The sequence below is a fragment of the Westerdykella ornata genome, assembly GCF_010094085.1.
Source record: "Westerdykella ornata strain CBS 379.55 unplaced genomic scaffold EI97scaffold_1, whole genome shotgun sequence".
Classification (NCBI taxonomy): domain Eukaryota; kingdom Fungi; phylum Ascomycota; class Dothideomycetes; order Pleosporales; family Sporormiaceae; genus Westerdykella; species Westerdykella ornata.
Genome location: NW_022986851.1, coordinates 575,935 through 592,960, shown reverse-complemented (window position 1 = coordinate 592,960; position 17,026 = coordinate 575,935). Strand labels below are relative to the sequence as shown.

The 17,026-nt window shown below is 52.1% G+C and overlaps 7 protein-coding genes and 1 non-coding gene across 8 annotated transcripts; 3 read left to right on the top strand and 5 right to left on the bottom strand.

Annotated features, from left to right (window-relative positions):
• Nucleotides 1–623, bottom strand: EI97DRAFT_367274 (lysozyme; the record flags this gene model as incomplete). The annotated part of the gene is made up of 2 exons (XM_033795080.1): nucleotides 1–294; nucleotides 342–623. 2 exons carry the CDS (start codon nucleotides 621–623, stop codon nucleotides 1–3), a joined length of 576 nt encoding a protein of 191 aa, XP_033658320.1.
• A 3,164-nt stretch (nucleotides 624–3,787) lies between these two features.
• EI97DRAFT_t12 lies at nucleotides 3,788–3,858 on the top strand. The gene has a single exon. It is a non-coding gene; the product is annotated as a tRNA-OTHER (tRNA).
• A 3,357-nt stretch (nucleotides 3,859–7,215) lies between these two features.
• On the bottom strand, nucleotides 7,216–7,778 carry EI97DRAFT_8288 (uncharacterized protein). The gene has a single exon (XM_033803126.1). It carries the CDS (start codon nucleotides 7,674–7,676, stop codon nucleotides 7,356–7,358), a length of 321 nt encoding a protein of 106 aa, XP_033658319.1. The 5' UTR covers nucleotides 7,677–7,778; the 3' UTR covers nucleotides 7,216–7,355.
• Nucleotides 7,608–8,586, bottom strand: EI97DRAFT_8304 (uncharacterized protein). Its single transcript, XM_033803127.1, has one exon. The coding sequence runs from the start codon at nucleotides 8,475–8,477 to the stop codon at nucleotides 7,881–7,883; it is 597 nt and encodes a 198-aa protein (XP_033658318.1). The 5' UTR covers nucleotides 8,478–8,586; the 3' UTR covers nucleotides 7,608–7,880.
• A 1,280-nt stretch (nucleotides 8,587–9,866) lies between these two features.
• EI97DRAFT_454027 (uncharacterized protein) lies at nucleotides 9,867–10,415 on the bottom strand (the record flags this gene model as incomplete). The annotated part of the gene is made up of 1 exon (XM_033800497.1): nucleotides 9,867–10,415. The coding sequence occupies one exon, from the start codon at nucleotides 10,413–10,415 to the stop codon at nucleotides 9,867–9,869; it is 549 nt and encodes a 182-aa protein (XP_033658317.1).
• Nucleotides 10,416–10,809: 394 nt separating this feature from the next.
• Nucleotides 10,810–11,855, bottom strand: EI97DRAFT_8272 (uncharacterized protein). Its single transcript, XM_033803122.1, has one exon. It carries the CDS (start codon nucleotides 11,552–11,554, stop codon nucleotides 11,006–11,008), a length of 549 nt encoding a protein of 182 aa, XP_033658316.1. The 5' UTR covers nucleotides 11,555–11,855; the 3' UTR covers nucleotides 10,810–11,005.
• A 301-nt stretch (nucleotides 11,856–12,156) lies between these two features.
• Nucleotides 12,157–13,650, top strand: EI97DRAFT_367376 (Arabinanase/levansucrase/invertase; the record flags this gene model as incomplete). Its single annotated transcript, XM_033795088.1, has 4 exons — nucleotides 12,157–12,246; nucleotides 12,297–12,364; nucleotides 12,415–12,775; nucleotides 12,826–13,650. The coding sequence occupies 4 exons, from the start codon at nucleotides 12,157–12,159 to the stop codon at nucleotides 13,648–13,650; spliced, it is 1,344 nt and encodes a 447-aa protein (XP_033658315.1).
• Nucleotides 13,651–14,024: 374 nt separating this feature from the next.
• EI97DRAFT_428884 (uncharacterized protein) lies at nucleotides 14,025–15,540 on the top strand. Its single transcript, XM_033797315.1, has 3 exons — nucleotides 14,025–14,153; nucleotides 14,213–14,287; nucleotides 14,346–15,540. The coding sequence occupies exons 1-3, from the start codon at nucleotides 14,061–14,063 to the stop codon at nucleotides 15,063–15,065; spliced, it is 888 nt and encodes a 295-aa protein (XP_033658314.1). The 5' UTR covers nucleotides 14,025–14,060; the 3' UTR covers nucleotides 15,066–15,540.
• Nucleotides 15,541–17,026: the final 1,486 nt, after the last annotated feature.

Sequence of the window (17,026 nt, the reverse complement as noted above, 5' to 3'; positions counted from 1 at the left end):
TCAGCTGCAAGCCGGAAGAGCCTTCACACTCGTCGGTGTCTGCGCCAAAGCTACTTCGGCCGCCCTCCTTCGTGTGAGTCCCGGGAGCGTCTGTCCACCAGCTTTATTCCACTTCGGAAGCTCCTCTGCAATAACAGTGTTGGGGCTTTCGCCAGCGTTGAGACGTTTGAGGAGAGTGGAAGATTGAACGTTGCTAGGGCCCACATTGAACGCCCATGACACAAGAGCGCCATATTGGTTCGCGTTGAGCACCACATTTGAAGTGGTCTTAAGAGTTATGGTTTGCTGCGGAGACTGCGGGATATAAGAATGTGAATGGAGCGGATCCCGGGATATCATACCTTGAGGTCCGACATCAAGAGTTGCGTCGCCGTTGACTCCGTCAAGGGGAAGGAATAGGGGACCTCCGAGCAACCTGTCGTCTGGCACAAATGCCCGTAACCGACAGTTGGCAGACCTATCGGATCCGGAGAAGGGCTAGGCACGAAGCCTTCAAACTCCTTAATCAGTGCGATCGTAGCGGAATTGACATTGGGCCCGGTGCAAGCACGAAGTTCGACGGGGTTCGCAGAGACAGACGAGAGTATGGAGGCTCCGATGAGGAAGAGAGATTTGGCATGCATGATGGTGGTGAGTGCTGGGCGTTCTGATTGTATGTGCAAGTCGAAAGGGATGGTGAAGGAGCCGGATAGGGTGAGGTCTCTCTTTGCCATCCCTTTTATATTTCTTCCCGGCCTTGTCTATTGATATGCTGCCTTCAGCAGCGCAGCTTCCTATTTCTTCTCCCCATCCCTCGTCTTCATGCATCGCCCTTGTCTGAAAATGGGAGGAGGTTGAAACCTGTTCCGGTTCGCGGGATATTCTCCGGTAGCACGAGAGATGCCCGCTAATGGGCATCTGGACCAGAATTAGCGAGAACAAAAGCCTTTCTGTATTAAGGCATGACCGGGCATTGGACCGACTTGGATCCCCTCGGGGTTACACAATGCACATCGGCGCGCGTAATGTCGATCTATAAACATAAGCGTTTTGAATCCCGACCTACGGACGTTTCGTCGGATCTGCAGGCGATCCATCATAGCGGGACAAGTGTGTGCAGCACCACTACTACACTATTCCTTAGTGGATACGAACAAGTCCTTCATTGTGCAGCAACTAGGGCAACCACGTGGGATTAGCAAGGGCTGCGAGGGGTCGGGCGAGGGTTTGGCTTAAGTTGCTCCCATCTGTTTGGGAACATCAGAGGTTTCCCCATGGCTCATAGCTCGATTGGACGAGTGCAGTATTTTCGGCATACGTGTGTATGCTCGGAGTCCCGCCCAAATCTTTAGTGAGGCTGAACTTTCGATATTGTATACGGATATTCGATAAATCTCTCTCTTTTTGGTGTAACCTCATCTGAGTAAGAGCGCAAATGGAATGAACGACCCCTCAGCAGGGTGGCCTGACTCCCACTATTTATGTGGACAGAATTGATGTCTTGCAACTGAGCATCAGGCAAGGTACGGACGGTGCCATATCTGATTTTACGCTCCATGCGCAGCTTCACCGGTCCTCTTTCGAATCAAGACTCTGGATCTTGCTGGGAAATCCTTCAAGGTCCGATATCTCTACTGTGAGCAGAGGATGCTTGTCCGAGAGCTGTTCCATGGACCATTGCGGAATGTTTCAGCTGGAATTATCGGATCCCCAGTCGGTGCAAAATTCAGGCAATTGAAACATGATCCCTATGGCAATATGCTACTGCCATAGATATAAACAACCACGGCAATGTAGGTTACTGCATGTCGCCTCTCCGCCGAGGCGACAGCATGTCACATGCCCAACTCCTCATGCATTGCCTTCCTGTTCCATGGCTACATCTCGGCGACCGTAAGAGGTGCGGCGTCTCTCGCTGTTGCGTTCGATTCTTCGCATGCAAAAGTAGGATATCCACTCCTCAAACTCGGCCTCTCAAATTTTTTTGAATTTTCCTCGCGCCCAACTCAGGGTCCCTTTCACAGCTGTGTGTCCACCCTTCTCGGAGGCAATATCTAGCCGACGGAGATGGTTATCGTTAAGCCATGCATACCACTGGAATCAGCGCCCTTGAAAGCACAAAGATTAGCCCTCAAATCTTAGTTTCAAGACAACTACTCAAAATCTCTTCTGCTCCTACAGACTCAGGCTCTAGAAGAGATGGGACGGTTGGAGCGGCTTGCACGTGATTGGTCGTATCACGTCTGCGATTGATCCGGGACATTCGTGGGACGTGGGTGCAATTGGAGCAGTTTGTGGCGTATCTCTTACCACAAAATCTTCTGTCGGCTCATGGTCCCCCCTTCCGACTCCAAAGAATGAGACATGGAAGCGCATCGACGTGGTCTGGCATCTTGAGAGACCACGTGAAAGTCACGTGATGAATACTCGGGCGAGAAACAGGTCCCTTTATGGAAAACCATGGTATCGGGTGGATACCATGGTTTTCGATATGGAAGGGGACCCTTGAAGTGGTCAAGGGCCATTCACGGAGCATCAAAGCCAGCCTCTCGCGCTTTAACGACCTGGCCTTGATGTCCACAATTCTGAGAACGAACAACTTCAGATGCTCTGGACGTCACATCTATACCCATCATGAATTCCTCCTCACAGCAAGACTTAAGCCATACATATACAACGAGTGCAATCGTAAAGCAGTGACGACGGGACGGGTGGTTGGCATGCTGTCGAGGAGTATTGGCAAATTGAGAGGCGCTTCGATCTTTCAGCACAATGAGAGCATGGCAGTAATGGAAGGCGAGCCGGATAGTTTTGGAGACGCAGCTCTTGAGAGATATCAAGGACGACGTGGTGGGGTTGTTGCGAAGGAACACATGCATGGTGATGCTTCGAGGAAGCTGCATGCAGAGGAGTCATGGGAAGAGCGCGCTAGGACTTGTTTCCGCCGGTCAAATGGAGAGGTATCTGCGGAGAGGAGTGACTGCGAGCTTTTCACCCTGCGGCAATCGGAATTGAAACTCTCCAGGGCTGAATCCAGCTGCCTATCTAGCGGATAGGTAAAATGTGGAACCAAGATATTTCTGGATAGACAACGTGTCCCCTTTGCGACCTGAACGTGTGCCCGGGCTCCGCCGACATTATCTCACCGGGATGGAGGGTCATAGCCTAGGTACGAAACCATGCTTTGTAATGTCGAGTATTCTGGAGACGGGCCGAACCGATGCTCCCCGTCCCTGAGGGTGGGCTCCAAATGTAGCTGTATGTACCGACGTGGTCTTGATACGCCATTTGGGACACCGTGGACCGATTAGGCTCTTATGAACCCAAGGTAGACGAGGCTTTGCAGATCATCTGGATGTATTTTCCGGCGAGCATAACATGCTGCAGAGGAGCATATCCAGGTGAGAAGGTTGCCAAACGAGCCGTTGCTGCTGGAGGCAGCGATCCGCTTTTGAAGTCGAATATGTTTTACGTAGAGTTTGGGGGGACTAAGCGTCGCCGTAGCTGGCTAGTGCAGCTACGGAGAAGCCGAGAAAGAGGTAACTGGTGTGGCTGTTCTGGCTTTTGCGGTTGATCCCAACACGCAAGGCGGTCAGCTGTGGGAACGCCTAAGCCGCATTAAGCCCCAGCATCCAGTCGTGTAGTAGCAGACTGTTCACAAACAATTCGGGGTTTTTTGACTATAAGGCCAGTGACGACCATATCTTGACAATGACCACTGGTATCCGCTGTTGAAGTGTGCGGTCCGTTCAGAATGATGCAGGTTATATATCGCAAATCCTAGACATGTACCATAACAGAAGGACAAGGGCGCTTGGTGCAGCGGTAGCACGCCACCTGTTCAGGTGGAGAGGTTTGGTTCGAATCCAATAGTGTCCATCTTTGGTAATGTAGCATCCTAGGACGCTACATTACCAAAGCCTTTTTTTGCGCTCTGTTTTTGGTCGTTTCATGCTCAGAGCTGCATGCATTTCTTTTCCTCTTTTGCGCCCACGATTTTGGAGCGTCGTTCTTTTTCTTCGGCTTTGTGTTCTTATGCTTTGCTGCTGAACGGCTGTTTTCACTCGACGTAGTGCCTGCCTGATTCGGCTCATTCGACTTCACCGGGTCAACCGTGGGCTCGCTACTGTCAACCCAATCAGGACGCTTCGAAGTGCACCCTCATCCCGTACATGAGAGCAGAGCTTCCAGGTATCGTATCCACTCGAAGCGTAGGAGCAAGGTCCACAGCCTTTGGTCTTTTCCTTCTGGGCCTCCACCACCAACCATGGAGATTTTCATTCGACATTGATCTCAACATCAGAGCGAGGATGGCGTTTCAGCGGCAGTGGAAGCAGAGAACTGAGTCTCGGTTTGGGTGAGGCATTGCGTTACAGTGCCTTTGCTTCAGGCGACGCTGACTTCCCAGGAGCGTGAGTCTTGCGCCGCTTCCTCCCATACCAACATACCATTACGCTACACCGCAGCTCAGCATGCCCGCAAAGGGAGCCATCACCTTCAACGGCCGTTACGCCACTACGCCCGGGAAGTACTCCGCCCCCGACAGGCTCATCATCGTACCTCGTTGTGCCATGAGCGGCAGAACACCAGACCGAACCCCAACCCGATCGCAAGCCCATAAGGAAGGCACACGAGGATATAAGGCTATCCGGAGGTGCTGTTGTTTGCAGTACTACTAGGAACAACGACGTGCTGGGCGAGGATATGTAGGAGGTGGCTCGGAATACCTGGTGTCGAATTCACGTTCCCAAATCAGCGCCTCATAAGCTTGATGTCTTCTGAGGGTACGATTTCATCAGTAATGGCAAGTCGCCCCTGCTCACTTGAGGTGCTCTGAACATGGGATTTCAGGGGGGTTTTACTGCAGCGATGAGCGTTCCCGTGTACCTCGACTGTAGCAGAGGAGATTGGAGGCGGAATCAACGGAAGCCACTTTATGATGGGAATGTCTAGGGCGGGCAGGACAGATGAGGACTTGTGAAGTCTCCGCTTTAACGCGGTAAACTACGGGAGGTTCAAGGGCGCGGCTTCATAAGACGAGGCAAGTCTTTGCAACTCGCGCTACGATGCTTAGAGTAGATGTATTTGAGGCGCGGTTACGCGGCGCGCCGGGCGGTCGTACTTTCAAGCCAGACAATGGAAGCCTACATTGTGTAGCTTGTGCTGGTTCGGTCCATGTATTGAGCACGGGAAAGCATGGGGATCGGCTCGGAAAACTTGTAGGATCAGACCATTGTCTTCATCGGTTGGGCCTGGTCGAGAACTGCTTGGGGAAGGGGGCGGAGCTCCTGCCTTGTTCACAGCGGCGCGCAGTTAAGCCAGGGGCGTTTCGCAAGTTCGTTTGTGATGTAGCTCGGCTTCTGCTAAATGAGTGTACTGCGAGCTGCTCAAGTCGACTCTAGCTGTCAATGCGGCGTCTGGTGGAGAGCGATGGTGATGGGTCAAGGTTCGAGCGTCGGACATCCGAGCAGTGAGGGGCCTACGGGGTAGATGGCGAGACGTGTTTGAGCTGAGTCGTTCGTACTGCAAGAGACAGATCCCGAGTGAGGACTGGAGAGTGCCAATGGCGACATGTTGCGTCTTCGAGGTTGCTCGGGGCATGTTGGAGTCGCCGTTGCGCCCCGATTGTCAACTCGGCGCAGTCGCCCCAGAGTCCGGCGAAGGCGTTGTCGCATATGGTCGAAGGCGGCCTCGATTTTGATGCAACCAAGGAAGCTCGCATTGATTCTCAATCATCATCTGCAATCTCCTGGTGATGGTGTTCTGCAGTCGGACCTCTATCCCGCCTCAGGCTTGGCATCTTGTTGAGGTTGGAGTTTTGTGCAGGCATTCACACAAAGCCCCGCAACAACCACCCAACACCGCCACAGCAACCTATACACAAAGAACCTTTATGCCTGGACTCGTGTGGGGTACACCCCATTACCGGGAGATTCATGCCGCCGGTATCAGGGATATTCCCCTGTACATGCTGCAGGAGCTTCCTTCCCACGCTACTGCTCGTCAAAGAAGCCGTCATTTGATTCGATTGCAAGCGTCTCCTCACTCGGATTGCGGATACGCCGACACTTCGACTGCCATGTAGGCTACCCGAAGCGCTGCGAATGCCCTGAAAGCGGAGTCGTAGGGCAGGATCCACAAAACTACCCCCACCCAACCCGGCGCCAATTCACCCCTCGGATCTCTTTGGCAAAGAGTTTGCCAGACAAGCGCCATGATGTCCCATCCAGTTATTCCAGGGCTAGGCGAAGGAAGGGCAGCGTACGCCTGAGCCTGAGTGGCGAGAGAGTACCTCTTTCAGCTCTCGGACAACACACACAGTCCAGCCAGATACCGCTTGGACTTCCAGATAAGCTGCTGATCTCCCGAACCGATACATGGTGAAAACGATGGCTGAGCCGAGTACCCAGGGCCAGTGCTTTGAACATAGGACGCTCGAGTCACCGACTCCGTGTTTACTGGAAGGCGAAAGAACCCGATGACACCATGCTACCAATGCAGCGACTCAGGTCAACGGAATAACAAAGTCGGAACGTCCGAACAGGTCAGATAAACCCTGCTAAGTCGAGGACATGCTGGCTGAACGTCGTCGGGCCCTGACTGGCTAGGAAAGAGGGAGACCGTTGTGCTGCTGACGATGATAGCTTCCAGAGCAGGCAGATCCAGCTACAACAGAGTCAACAAGATGAGTTCCACATCTCGACCCACCTGAACATACCTTTCGTCGATACCATGATCGATATCATTGATCACGAAGCCGGCGTTATTTCCCACCAGTCCTTCCGCATTTCCAACAGCGTTATTCTTGCTGAGATGGCGTACTGAAAGTCATATGCCGTTCTTGCAAACGCTTCCACGACCGGAATGAAAAGACACAATGCTGCATTAGTTTGATGCTCAGGTTCTCCAGTCCAGAGACCGGGGTTAGTGCGGAGATATACCAAGAATGAGGAATCATGAGAAGCCGAGCAGAGCCACTCCTGATATGCTCTCTTCTGACGCAATTTGAGGTAAGTCGGCAAGATCCATGCGCGGCACCCACATCTGACGGCTTACATGCGACATCCCAGGAGTAGTGAGTCTCTTGTAGAACCCATGATCCATCGCAAGATACCGCGGAACGACACCAGGAAGAAACGAGTGTTTAACTGTCCCGGTCGGAATGAAAAGAAGTGGAATGACGATCGAAGAAGGTATCGAGAAATGCCGGACCATCAATATCCGAACCGCACTTGATAGGAAAGACTTGAGACCTGACTGTTTCGAAGAGAGGACGAGGGGAGCTGGACGACAATGACGCAGGCGCCAGACCATAGGCCCGAGAAGCACCGCGTAGGGAACGGAAATACTGAGCATACCAGAGAAGAGACAAGAGCTCACGGACAATTAGAGACGGAAGGACGGGTGCCGGACAGCGATCCGAATGAATAAATGAACGGGAAAACCATATGGGACTTCAGTTGGCCCACGACGAAGAAAACGACGAAGAGAAGAGCTGGGAACGTGCCGAACCATGGGTCCAAAGCCATGAACACCAGTAAGCAGGGGCTAAAACACAATCGAAGATGAACATAGACGGGAAAGCAGTAGATATGCCGGACCATAGGTCCCGGAGCGTTGAAAGAGCAGGATGAGAAGACATGAGTGACCGATAAGCGAAAACGCGGGATTGTCGAGGACATCGGAAAGGACGGCATCAGTGGACTGCAAAGACGGATGTCCAATGGCAAGAGATGACTGAGGGCGACAAGGAAAAAAAGGGGAATTGCCGGACCATCGATTCATAAGACAAGCATCGAAGAGCTCAACGAGGGGACTTGGAGAAAGATGATCAGGCATGACGATGAGGAACTAGATGACGTGGAGCGGGGATTGGGAACATGCCGGACCATAGGTCCATTTCAGAAGCATGGGCGGGGACCATAAGAATTCGAGACTGGCTGTTCGGATGAAGAAATGAATGAGGCAAGGGCAATGCGAGAGAAGATGCAAAGTGCCGGACCATCGATCCAGACAAGAAGCACCAGAAAAGAACGAAAAGACTGGGAAATAGACATATGGAAAAGAAAAGGCCGGGTTAGGGCAGTGTGAAAATGAATGAGGATGTGCTGGACCATGGATCCAAAGTAAGAGCACTCAAAGAGAACAATACTCCAAAGTGGTGGTGCAAAGAAACCGTCGACGGCCGATGAGAAGACACGCAGAAGTGCTAGGCCATAGGCCTCAATCGAAGAGCACTGGGGGCCAGGGAACTGGCGAGGAGAACAGAGGGAGCGGTGCCGACCAAAGGCCTCAGTGAAAAGCACCGACTGAGCAGGGCAAGATGATGTGCAAAAGAGATGAGGGAGTGCTGACCATGGGCCTCTGTCAAAAGGACTGAAAGAGCAGGGTGAGACGGTGAAGGAGAAATGGGTGAGTGCTGGCCATAAGCCTATTTCAAAAGCACAAGTGCGGAGGGGCAAGTGATGTGCAAAAGAGATATGAGGAGTGCGGGCCATAGGCCGGTGAGACAAGCACTGAAAGAGGTGGGGAAGTTATTATGCAGAAAAGATGCGTGGAGCCGATGGGATGAGAACCGTGTGCATAAGAACTGGGACAGTGCTGGCCATAGGCCATTGTTGGAACACTGAAAGAGCAAGGAAGGATGACAGGCAGGAATGATGGGAGAATGCTGGGCCATGGGCCGCACTGACAGCACAGAAAGAGCAACGGACAGATGAGAAGCAGAGAAGATGGGGGGTGCTGGGCCATAGGCCCGGATGAGAAGCACTTGAAGAGCGGGGCATTGATTACGAAGGAAAGGAAAATGACGCCCAAAGGCAACGCTAAGTGCAGAAGAGGAACGGATCCGGATATGATGGACAAACGGGAGCAACCAGAAGTCGGATACAGGGAAGGTACCGTTCGTAACGCGCGCAGAAGTGCCGAGGACGAGTGGATATCGAATTTGACCGAGATGTCGTGGGCTTCAGAAATCAAACTGGACGGGATGGTCCGCGGAAGGGAGGGTGCCTTCCCAGCAGCACAGCGTTCCTCTCTCACCAAACAGCATCGGGCCCGGCTCAGGTAACAGCCTTTGAAGTATTCGAGGTCACTTTAAAGTCGGAGAACTTCGGGATCATCTTACTCCTGGGTTGCCCAGCTGCCAACGTAGGTGCCACTCTCACGAGCCAAGCCCACACTACGTCTGAAGGTCCGCCATTTGTGACAATGTCCGTCAGTCCAAACGACCCGGAGACTCTCAGGTAGCCTTTGGCCGTCATTACCTTTACCGTTGCGACGCCGCTCGGATCGATTGGATCGCTGAGCTACCGACAAGGCTCTTGGTCAACACACGAGGGGGGTGATTCCCCGCTACGGGCTGCGGGATAGGCTTGCACACACCCTGCAAACTATGAAGCCATGAGCGTTCCTGTCTGTATCTCGGCGGACATGGAAGTCAACGTGCATTCGTGTTTGTGGCCTGGGCAAAGTCTTCCCCACAAGCCTGTGGCGGGGAAATCACGACCGTGATCAACCAAGGCATGGCGCACCGCAGGCGTGCTAGCTCCCTCCCTTATAGCGATATAGGCGGTGTTTTGGATGCTGTCTCGACTCAGCCTTAACTCTGTGGCGCTCATGGCTATGGATGTCGTTGGGTTCGGCGGCCGGAGTGGGTGTGGCTTCCAAAGACGACGATCTACTCAGACTAAGCGGTCAGTATGCGGAGCTGCTCATGCTGTCTTCGGCCACAAGGATGCGTACTTACGTAGATGATCGTTTGATGTCATGCGCTGTACACTCATCTCCGCATTGAGGCAGAAAAGAGCGCTTGCGATCCTCCGAGACAACTTTGGGTGCGGTGTCCATGGAGCGTCAGCCGGACCTGGCTTGCTAAGAATGCTGGTTTATGGGGTGTACCTCGCCCATAACAGCACCGGCAGGAGATTTGCACCATTTGCTGTCCACGGCGAGCGGACGGCGGTGCCGGTGGGTGCTCGAAGGCTTCCTTTGACGGCCGTCCTAGCGCCCAGGCTCCACGGTCCAGCGGAGGAAGGAGAGGCTTGCAGGTTCCTGTCAGATGGCATGGCAATGGCGGCCACGACTTCTTTCTGCCCGGAGATGCTCGGGAGAGGGACAAAGCCGCGCGTTGCGGGAGGTGTGGTGAGTGTGGGATATTGAAGCTCTGGGGCAAACCCGTCGTCGGGGACAAGATCAGCGTTACGGCCGCTACCCGGGACGGAGAGAAGAATGTCACAAGCTCCCTGAAGAAGTGCGGAGCTCCTGTAGAGGGTTCGGAGTCTTGTGGTGTGGTGGTGGTGAGGAGCTGGTTGAGTGGTGAAGCTGGCAAGGAGCTTGGGGAGCTTCTCTCGTGGTGTTGAGCTAAAGGGGCGTGGAAGCTGGCTGCCGCACCAAGCCACCCTACCAGCACCACCAATACTAAGGCCATCGGACATTCGCAAAAATGATTTGTTAGCCTCCGGTGATCCTCCTCACACCGTTCTGAGCTGAATCAGAGAGATTCTGCGGTTCCGGCAGCATCCGAAATCCTGAACTCCCCTCTCTGATGAAGCCTTGGCGTCCCCTCCACCCTCACGACGACTACACCACTGCGAAATTCGCTTCGGAGTTTTGACATACAGGTTTGGGGGCATCTGAATATGCACGACAGCATCCGCAAGCCGGCAGATACTGTGGTTGTTGGTCCTCCGAGAGCTTCCGGCCTGTGAGGCTCAAAATTTGGCTCTGGGACTCCTGCCTTGCCGTTTGCCCCTCCAACACCTCCAACAGATCGACTGGCACGATGAGGAGGTTCCTGTAGTCCAGATTGAGCGTTAACGCTCCCGGAGGCCTTGGGATACCGAACAGAAATACCTCCGTATGAGCGCTACGATATCACGAAGATGCAAACCTGAACTACATATCGGTCCTATATCCAAAACTCCTCGCGACCGAAATTCCCCATAAACCGTTCCGGCCGCCGTCTGCGGCTGCTTTCCCCGCCGTACAACATCATTTCTACAACCTCGACCGAGACTGGAACGCCTTAAAAGGCGTGAGAGTAATCCACGCGATATCTGGGTGTTGCGCCACCTTTACAACCAACGCTCCATTGCAGCTGGACGAGGGGCTGGAGGAAGATATAAACACCTTTTCTCGTGCCTGCGGAGTCTGAAGACTGCCCCATCATACATGGGCTCCAAAGGGTGCTATATGACAGCGTGGAGAACCTACTCTGAAATGGAGGACCTACTCTAAAATGGAGGATATCTTGAAAGCTCGATTGGCCGGACGGCAACCCGAAGATCGGGTGAGATCCTTGCACAGCTGCAACCGTGGGCTGGAAGCATTGAAGCGAATGTCTGAGGATCGGGAAACACCAGGAACATTGGAAGGACAAGATCGAAGTATACCCCTTGACGCCAGGATTACGGGAGTGATGGCACACGGATTTCAGCAACGGGACTTGTACATGCGTCAATAGCCCTTGGTGGAGAACACTATTCAAGCATGGAACCGCATCAAAAGCTCCTTGACGAAAAACCCTGGAATCCGACCGTTGGAACGCGAGTCGTGTGACACATGGTATGACCATTGTATTGTTCCGGGAACGATCTGATCGTGCGTAGTTTGTGTCGGTTTGCTCGGTGTCACCGCCATCCTTCTCCCCAGTAAACTCACATTGTCCATTTCTAACAAGTTGAATGACCAGAGCTGCATTGACATGTATCCCAAGACTGGAAGTTTTTTTGAATCATCGAATTAATACTACTATGGTGATGTAGTCTCTTGCCAACGCATAAGTGCCTGGGTCCGTGTATTGCGAATTGCGCCGATGCCCGTTCGGGACTGCGGGAGCGGCAAGAAGGAATTGTACAGACCACAGGTCACTCTCTCACGATTATCCCATCTAACTCACCTTTGGTATCATATGATCATGTTCAAGGGGTTCCCCGCAATCACTCTTTGCTTCCCGGTAAGAGGCAATATAGGGGTCTCGGCAATAACATACCCGCGACACAAACTATTTTCCCTCAATCAGTGATCTATGGCCAGTGCACAATACATGGAGGTTTCTACGTCGGTTTTGCCAGGTTGAAGGCGCATTCTTCCGATTGATCAAGCTATAACCCACGCATATCCCGCTCTCTGCATCATTAGGTTTGTGCAACCACGGTCGACTTTTTGACTCTTGCGATGCATCTACTAAAGACCATCCTGGGGGCGACACTTCTAGTTGGGACCCATGCCACTCTCCAAATTGTACCTGGTGGCACCTGGACTGCGGTGAGCTTCTCCGTATCCTTTCCACAGTTACACGCTAAAACTTCGTGCAGACGAACACCGGCAAGCACATTCAAGCTCATGGCGGTGGCATTTTGAAAGTCGGAGAAACATACTACTGGTCGGTATTTACTGCCCTACCCGGCGGTCCTCAGGCTCATTCTTTTCCAGGGTCGGCGAGGACAAGACAGAAGGCTCGGCATTCCAAAATATCAACTGCTATTCTTCCAAAAATCTCGTCGAATGGAGGTACGAAGGGGCTCTTCTGACCCGCCAGGGTTCAGGCGACTTGGGCCCAGATCGCATCATTGAGCGCCCGAAGATCATATACAACAAAAGTACCAAGCAATATGTGCTCTGGATGCACATCGACAGTTCGAACTATGGTGATGCTAAGGTCGGCGTCGCCACTGGGAGTACGCCATGCGGCCAGTACTCTTATAAAGGCAGCTTCAGGCCTCTAGGATTTGAGAGCCGGGATTCTGGAGTTTTTGTGGACGATGATGAGAAAGGATACCTCCTCACGGAAGATGTAAGGCTTCATTATTGTTAAGGATAAATCCCCGTCTAACACTGTTTCAGCGCAAGAACGGACTGCGTATCGATCTCCTCGCCGATGATTATCTGACTGTCAAGTCATCCACGTATTTGTGGAAAGAATCAATTGAATCACCGGCGATGATCAAGAAGAATGGCGTGTATTTCATGTTCGGGTCTAAACTCACCGGCTGGGATCCGAATGACAACGTCTATAGCACTGCAACGAAGATAACCGGACCGTGGTCCTCTTGGAAGAAATTTGCAGACTCAGGGTCCAACACATATGCCAGCCAAACCACGTTCATTCTCCCCGTCGGCGACAGTTTCATGTATATGGGGGATCGGTGGGTCAAGGACAATCTGATGCGCTCGACTTATATCTGGCTACCTCTGCAAATATCAGGCACTACCGCCACTATGAAGAATGCGGTAAATTGGGTCCCCAATGTTGCGTCGGGGTCTATGACCTCTGGTCCCTCGGAGAATACGTATGAAGGCGAGTCAGCGCAGCTCAGTGGAGGCGCCAAAACGGTTTCCTGTTCTGGCTGCTCAGGAAAGAATGCTGCAGGCTATATCGGCGGTTCTAGCTCTGGTTCTGTCTTCTTTGCAAATGTAACCAGTGCTGCCACGACAAGAACGACGATCCGGATCAAGCACCTGAACGGAGACAAGAGTCAGCGTTTCGCCGATATAAGTGTGAACGGGGGAGCAGCGCAAAGAGTCGCTTTCTTACCACATGGGGGAAATGACCCCTCAAGTAGCACTCTGCATGCTGACCTGAAGAGCGGGGATAATACCATCCGCATCAGTATGTCTGGAGGAGGATGGGGCCCAGATATCGATCGTTTGATGGTGCCTACCTCTTGACCTCTTTGATACTTTAGCATCACGTCGGGTTTTGGAGCGAATGTTTCTATACATTAATATTATCAAAGTTATCCAGCAGCATCTGTTTTACGTACAATCAATGGAAGAAGCCGGGACAGCAAAAACTCATTCAATATGAATACTTGCGTCCGCACTCCCATCTCATCTATTTTGGCCTCGTTCCAACACGAATGTACGGAGTATATTTCCAAGCATCTCAGCGGCAAGTTCTAACCTTGGAAGCTAAGTGATCCTACTTATGTATTGCAAGCGTGCTGAGTGGTACACTAGTACCGAAAAGGACTGGCGCTCTTTCAGTATGGGGTCCTCTCACATCAACACGACCAAACCTACCGTCTCATCTAACGTGTTGTTCTGAGGGCACCAGTGCCCTTGTACCACTCCGCAATATGTCCCGCATGTCCCATTTATCGAGGCTCTGGAAAGCCTGGCAGGTGCGAAGGCGCAACCGTCAGGTAGCTGCGCCAGCCGCAGAGACTGGGGTAAGCGTAAGCCTACCGGTAGCAGGCTGACGGGCAGACCGACACTCATGCAATTACAGGTAGTAGGACTTATGAGTCCTGGAGTAAAGGAAGAGCATGCAATACCTAGAGAAGGAAACAAAGACGACGCCAAAGTAAGCGCCTTCCCATCACGACATCGTCAGTTGGAATATACTGACAATTACTTCACAGGTTCCTGCCAATGAAAAACCCAGCGTACATAATGGCAGAGCAGAAAGCACCACTTCAAAACGCCGAGTAGGGTTCATGGATCTCCCGGGCGAAATACGCAATAAAATATACAAATACCTACCCTTGTGTGACACTCCTCAGCTCGTCGCCTGGAGCTCGAAGAAAGACATCTCCCGCGGGCTTCTCCGATCCCCAATCTACCGTCTCAACCGCCAAATTCGCTCCGAAGCTCTTTCAATTCTGTGCACCGACCGAAGTTTTACCATTCTCGAAAACCGCGCCTTGGATTTGTTCCTCGAAGCTATAGGGCCCTCAGGCCGTGCCAGCCTCACTCATCTCACGATAATTGCCATCATCGAAGGTGGTCCTTCGTACAATTACAAAGACCATCTGTTCAAGTCATTGCTTCAATTAGATCTAAAATACCTGTGTCTGGAGCTGAACTTCGAACCGGACGGCAACCTTCCAAGGTTGAAAGAGCAATTCATTAAGTGGTGCAGGAGCTTTCGTGAGGTTTTCCTTCGCGACAATGAAACCATCGAATTTCGGCATGGTGTTCATCTAGGCCTGGAAGAGGTGATCCGCACCGTTCCTGATGAAGCAAGGAAACTTAATCATTCCTACGTAGTATTGATGCGGGAGACACCTTACGCCAATGAGGAAGACATTCTGAACATGATTGAGAAAGGAGAGCCATGGTGGGACCATACTCAACTCTAAAAATCAAGCCGCGGTTCTCTATGGAGGAAATTTGGGCGCCAGGTTGGTACTCGACTGTTGGTAAATTGATTGCATAGCGTGGAAGATTCTCATTGCGCACTTCTATACCTTTGCTCTGTGGACGGAATGCAGCTTCTGAGAGAGACGACCTTAAGCCGTGCATAATCAGTGAATATGCGGGGAAATGATGGCAGAATGCAAACATGATCCTCCAAATGTTCAGTATACTTTATCTCTTATGGAGGGTACTGTTGCCATATCCGCATCGATTAGATATTATCAAGGGCTTTGATAGATAGTCCAACTTCGAGATGGCCAATATCTGTTGGCAGGGGAAAGGCCCGGCCCACCATTTGTGAATTGTGTAGTATACGGACTTGTATTGGAGGTGGCGTCCGGTTCGCTGTGTGGACGGGCGGAGGAGCGGAGTCCGCAGAATGAAGGGAAATAGTCGGAGTTTGATGGCGTCCTGGGGTTCCATTTAGTATACTCGCCACCCAACGCACCTGAATTCAACCCCTCAATTACATAGATGTGTATATTACGAATCCCAAGGCCTCGACGAGATTTGGCTTGGGCCCAAGGTAACCCTGAAGCGGAAGCCGGCGGGTTGGCGGTGGTGGGGCAATGGAGGTAGGTATGTGAGTCTGTGTCGGCTGCAAAAGCTGCTAGAGCCAGAGGCGCTCAATGGGGTAATGAGTGTCAACGCCTTGTATTCGTGTAACTGCTTCAGTCTCTCTCGGTTCATCGGTTCATTCGGTTCGAGGGTTCGAGCTAGAGTAGGTGGCAGATGGGCAGGTGAGGGTGTGGTGTGGGGAAATCCCTCTTTCAGTTAGCCTTAGAAAGTACATCTTGCGTTCCATGGAGGTTTAGATCCTACCTGTGGTGTATTCGAACGTTTTCATGGTCCCCATTGCTGTTGTAGTGGTCATCTAATTCGGATTTCGACGGCTGTGGGCAGTAGCGTTTGTGGCAGCGGAGTGAGGGCCGAAACCGTCCCTGTGCTCATAAGGTATGGCTCACAGTGGTGATGAGATGTGAGATGTGTCTCAAAAAAGAGTTGATCATGTCCTTAAAGCTCATTTGAGAAGCGCACTCGCTGTGCTTCGTTGCGTCAAGGACGAAGAGCTGCGAGCGAGACGCGCTCACCGTCAAACGCCTAGCTGCCCCAGGGTGGTAAATTCTGGCCTCACCACTACAGAACGGCATATGAACAGTCAAGCGGAGACTCCAAAATTTATACTCACCTCAAGATGATTACATCCAAAGATTCCTCGTTCTTTTCGTGGCAGTAATGTCCCTTCCCCGTCATACGCGTGAGGCCGACGCGCTCCGCACTGACAACAACATCACCGAAAACACCAACAGCGCGCGCCAGAACAAGAAACGCGGACTCCAATACCCCACCACACACCAGGCTTCCACAAGGTTTCATGCCGAAGAGAGCAGCAATCGTATATAACAAGCATCACACCATCAAACATGCAGAAGCTATATGCAATGCAGAGACTTCCTGGCACCAGACTTTCGATCACCAACTTCTTCCTCAAGACTTCGGCAAGCCAAAGAGCTCAATGAAAAAGATGAAAGTCGCGTCAGCTGGAGGTAGTGCAATACCAGCGACACTGTGTCCTTGACTATGAGCAAGCCCAGTGAGCCAAAGACCGGTTCCAAAAATGAGAATAATCTTGAAATTCCCGTAGAAATTATTCCAGAGATTAAACTGGAAAGAACAGATACTACCTCTAATCAAAGCCAAAAGGCAAAGAGAGATGAAGAAGGAGGAAGGGGGCGGGGGGAGAGGGGCTTTATATATCTGGGGGACGTCATTCCACGCTAAGCCAGAAAGGCCCTAGCAAGACCGGAGGAAGAGGGTGCCAGACCGGAGTGAGGGACTGCCAGGTAACTGCTGTGCGGGCGCCGGTGAAGTCAGTGTTGGACCGTTCTGGAAGAGCCAAGAG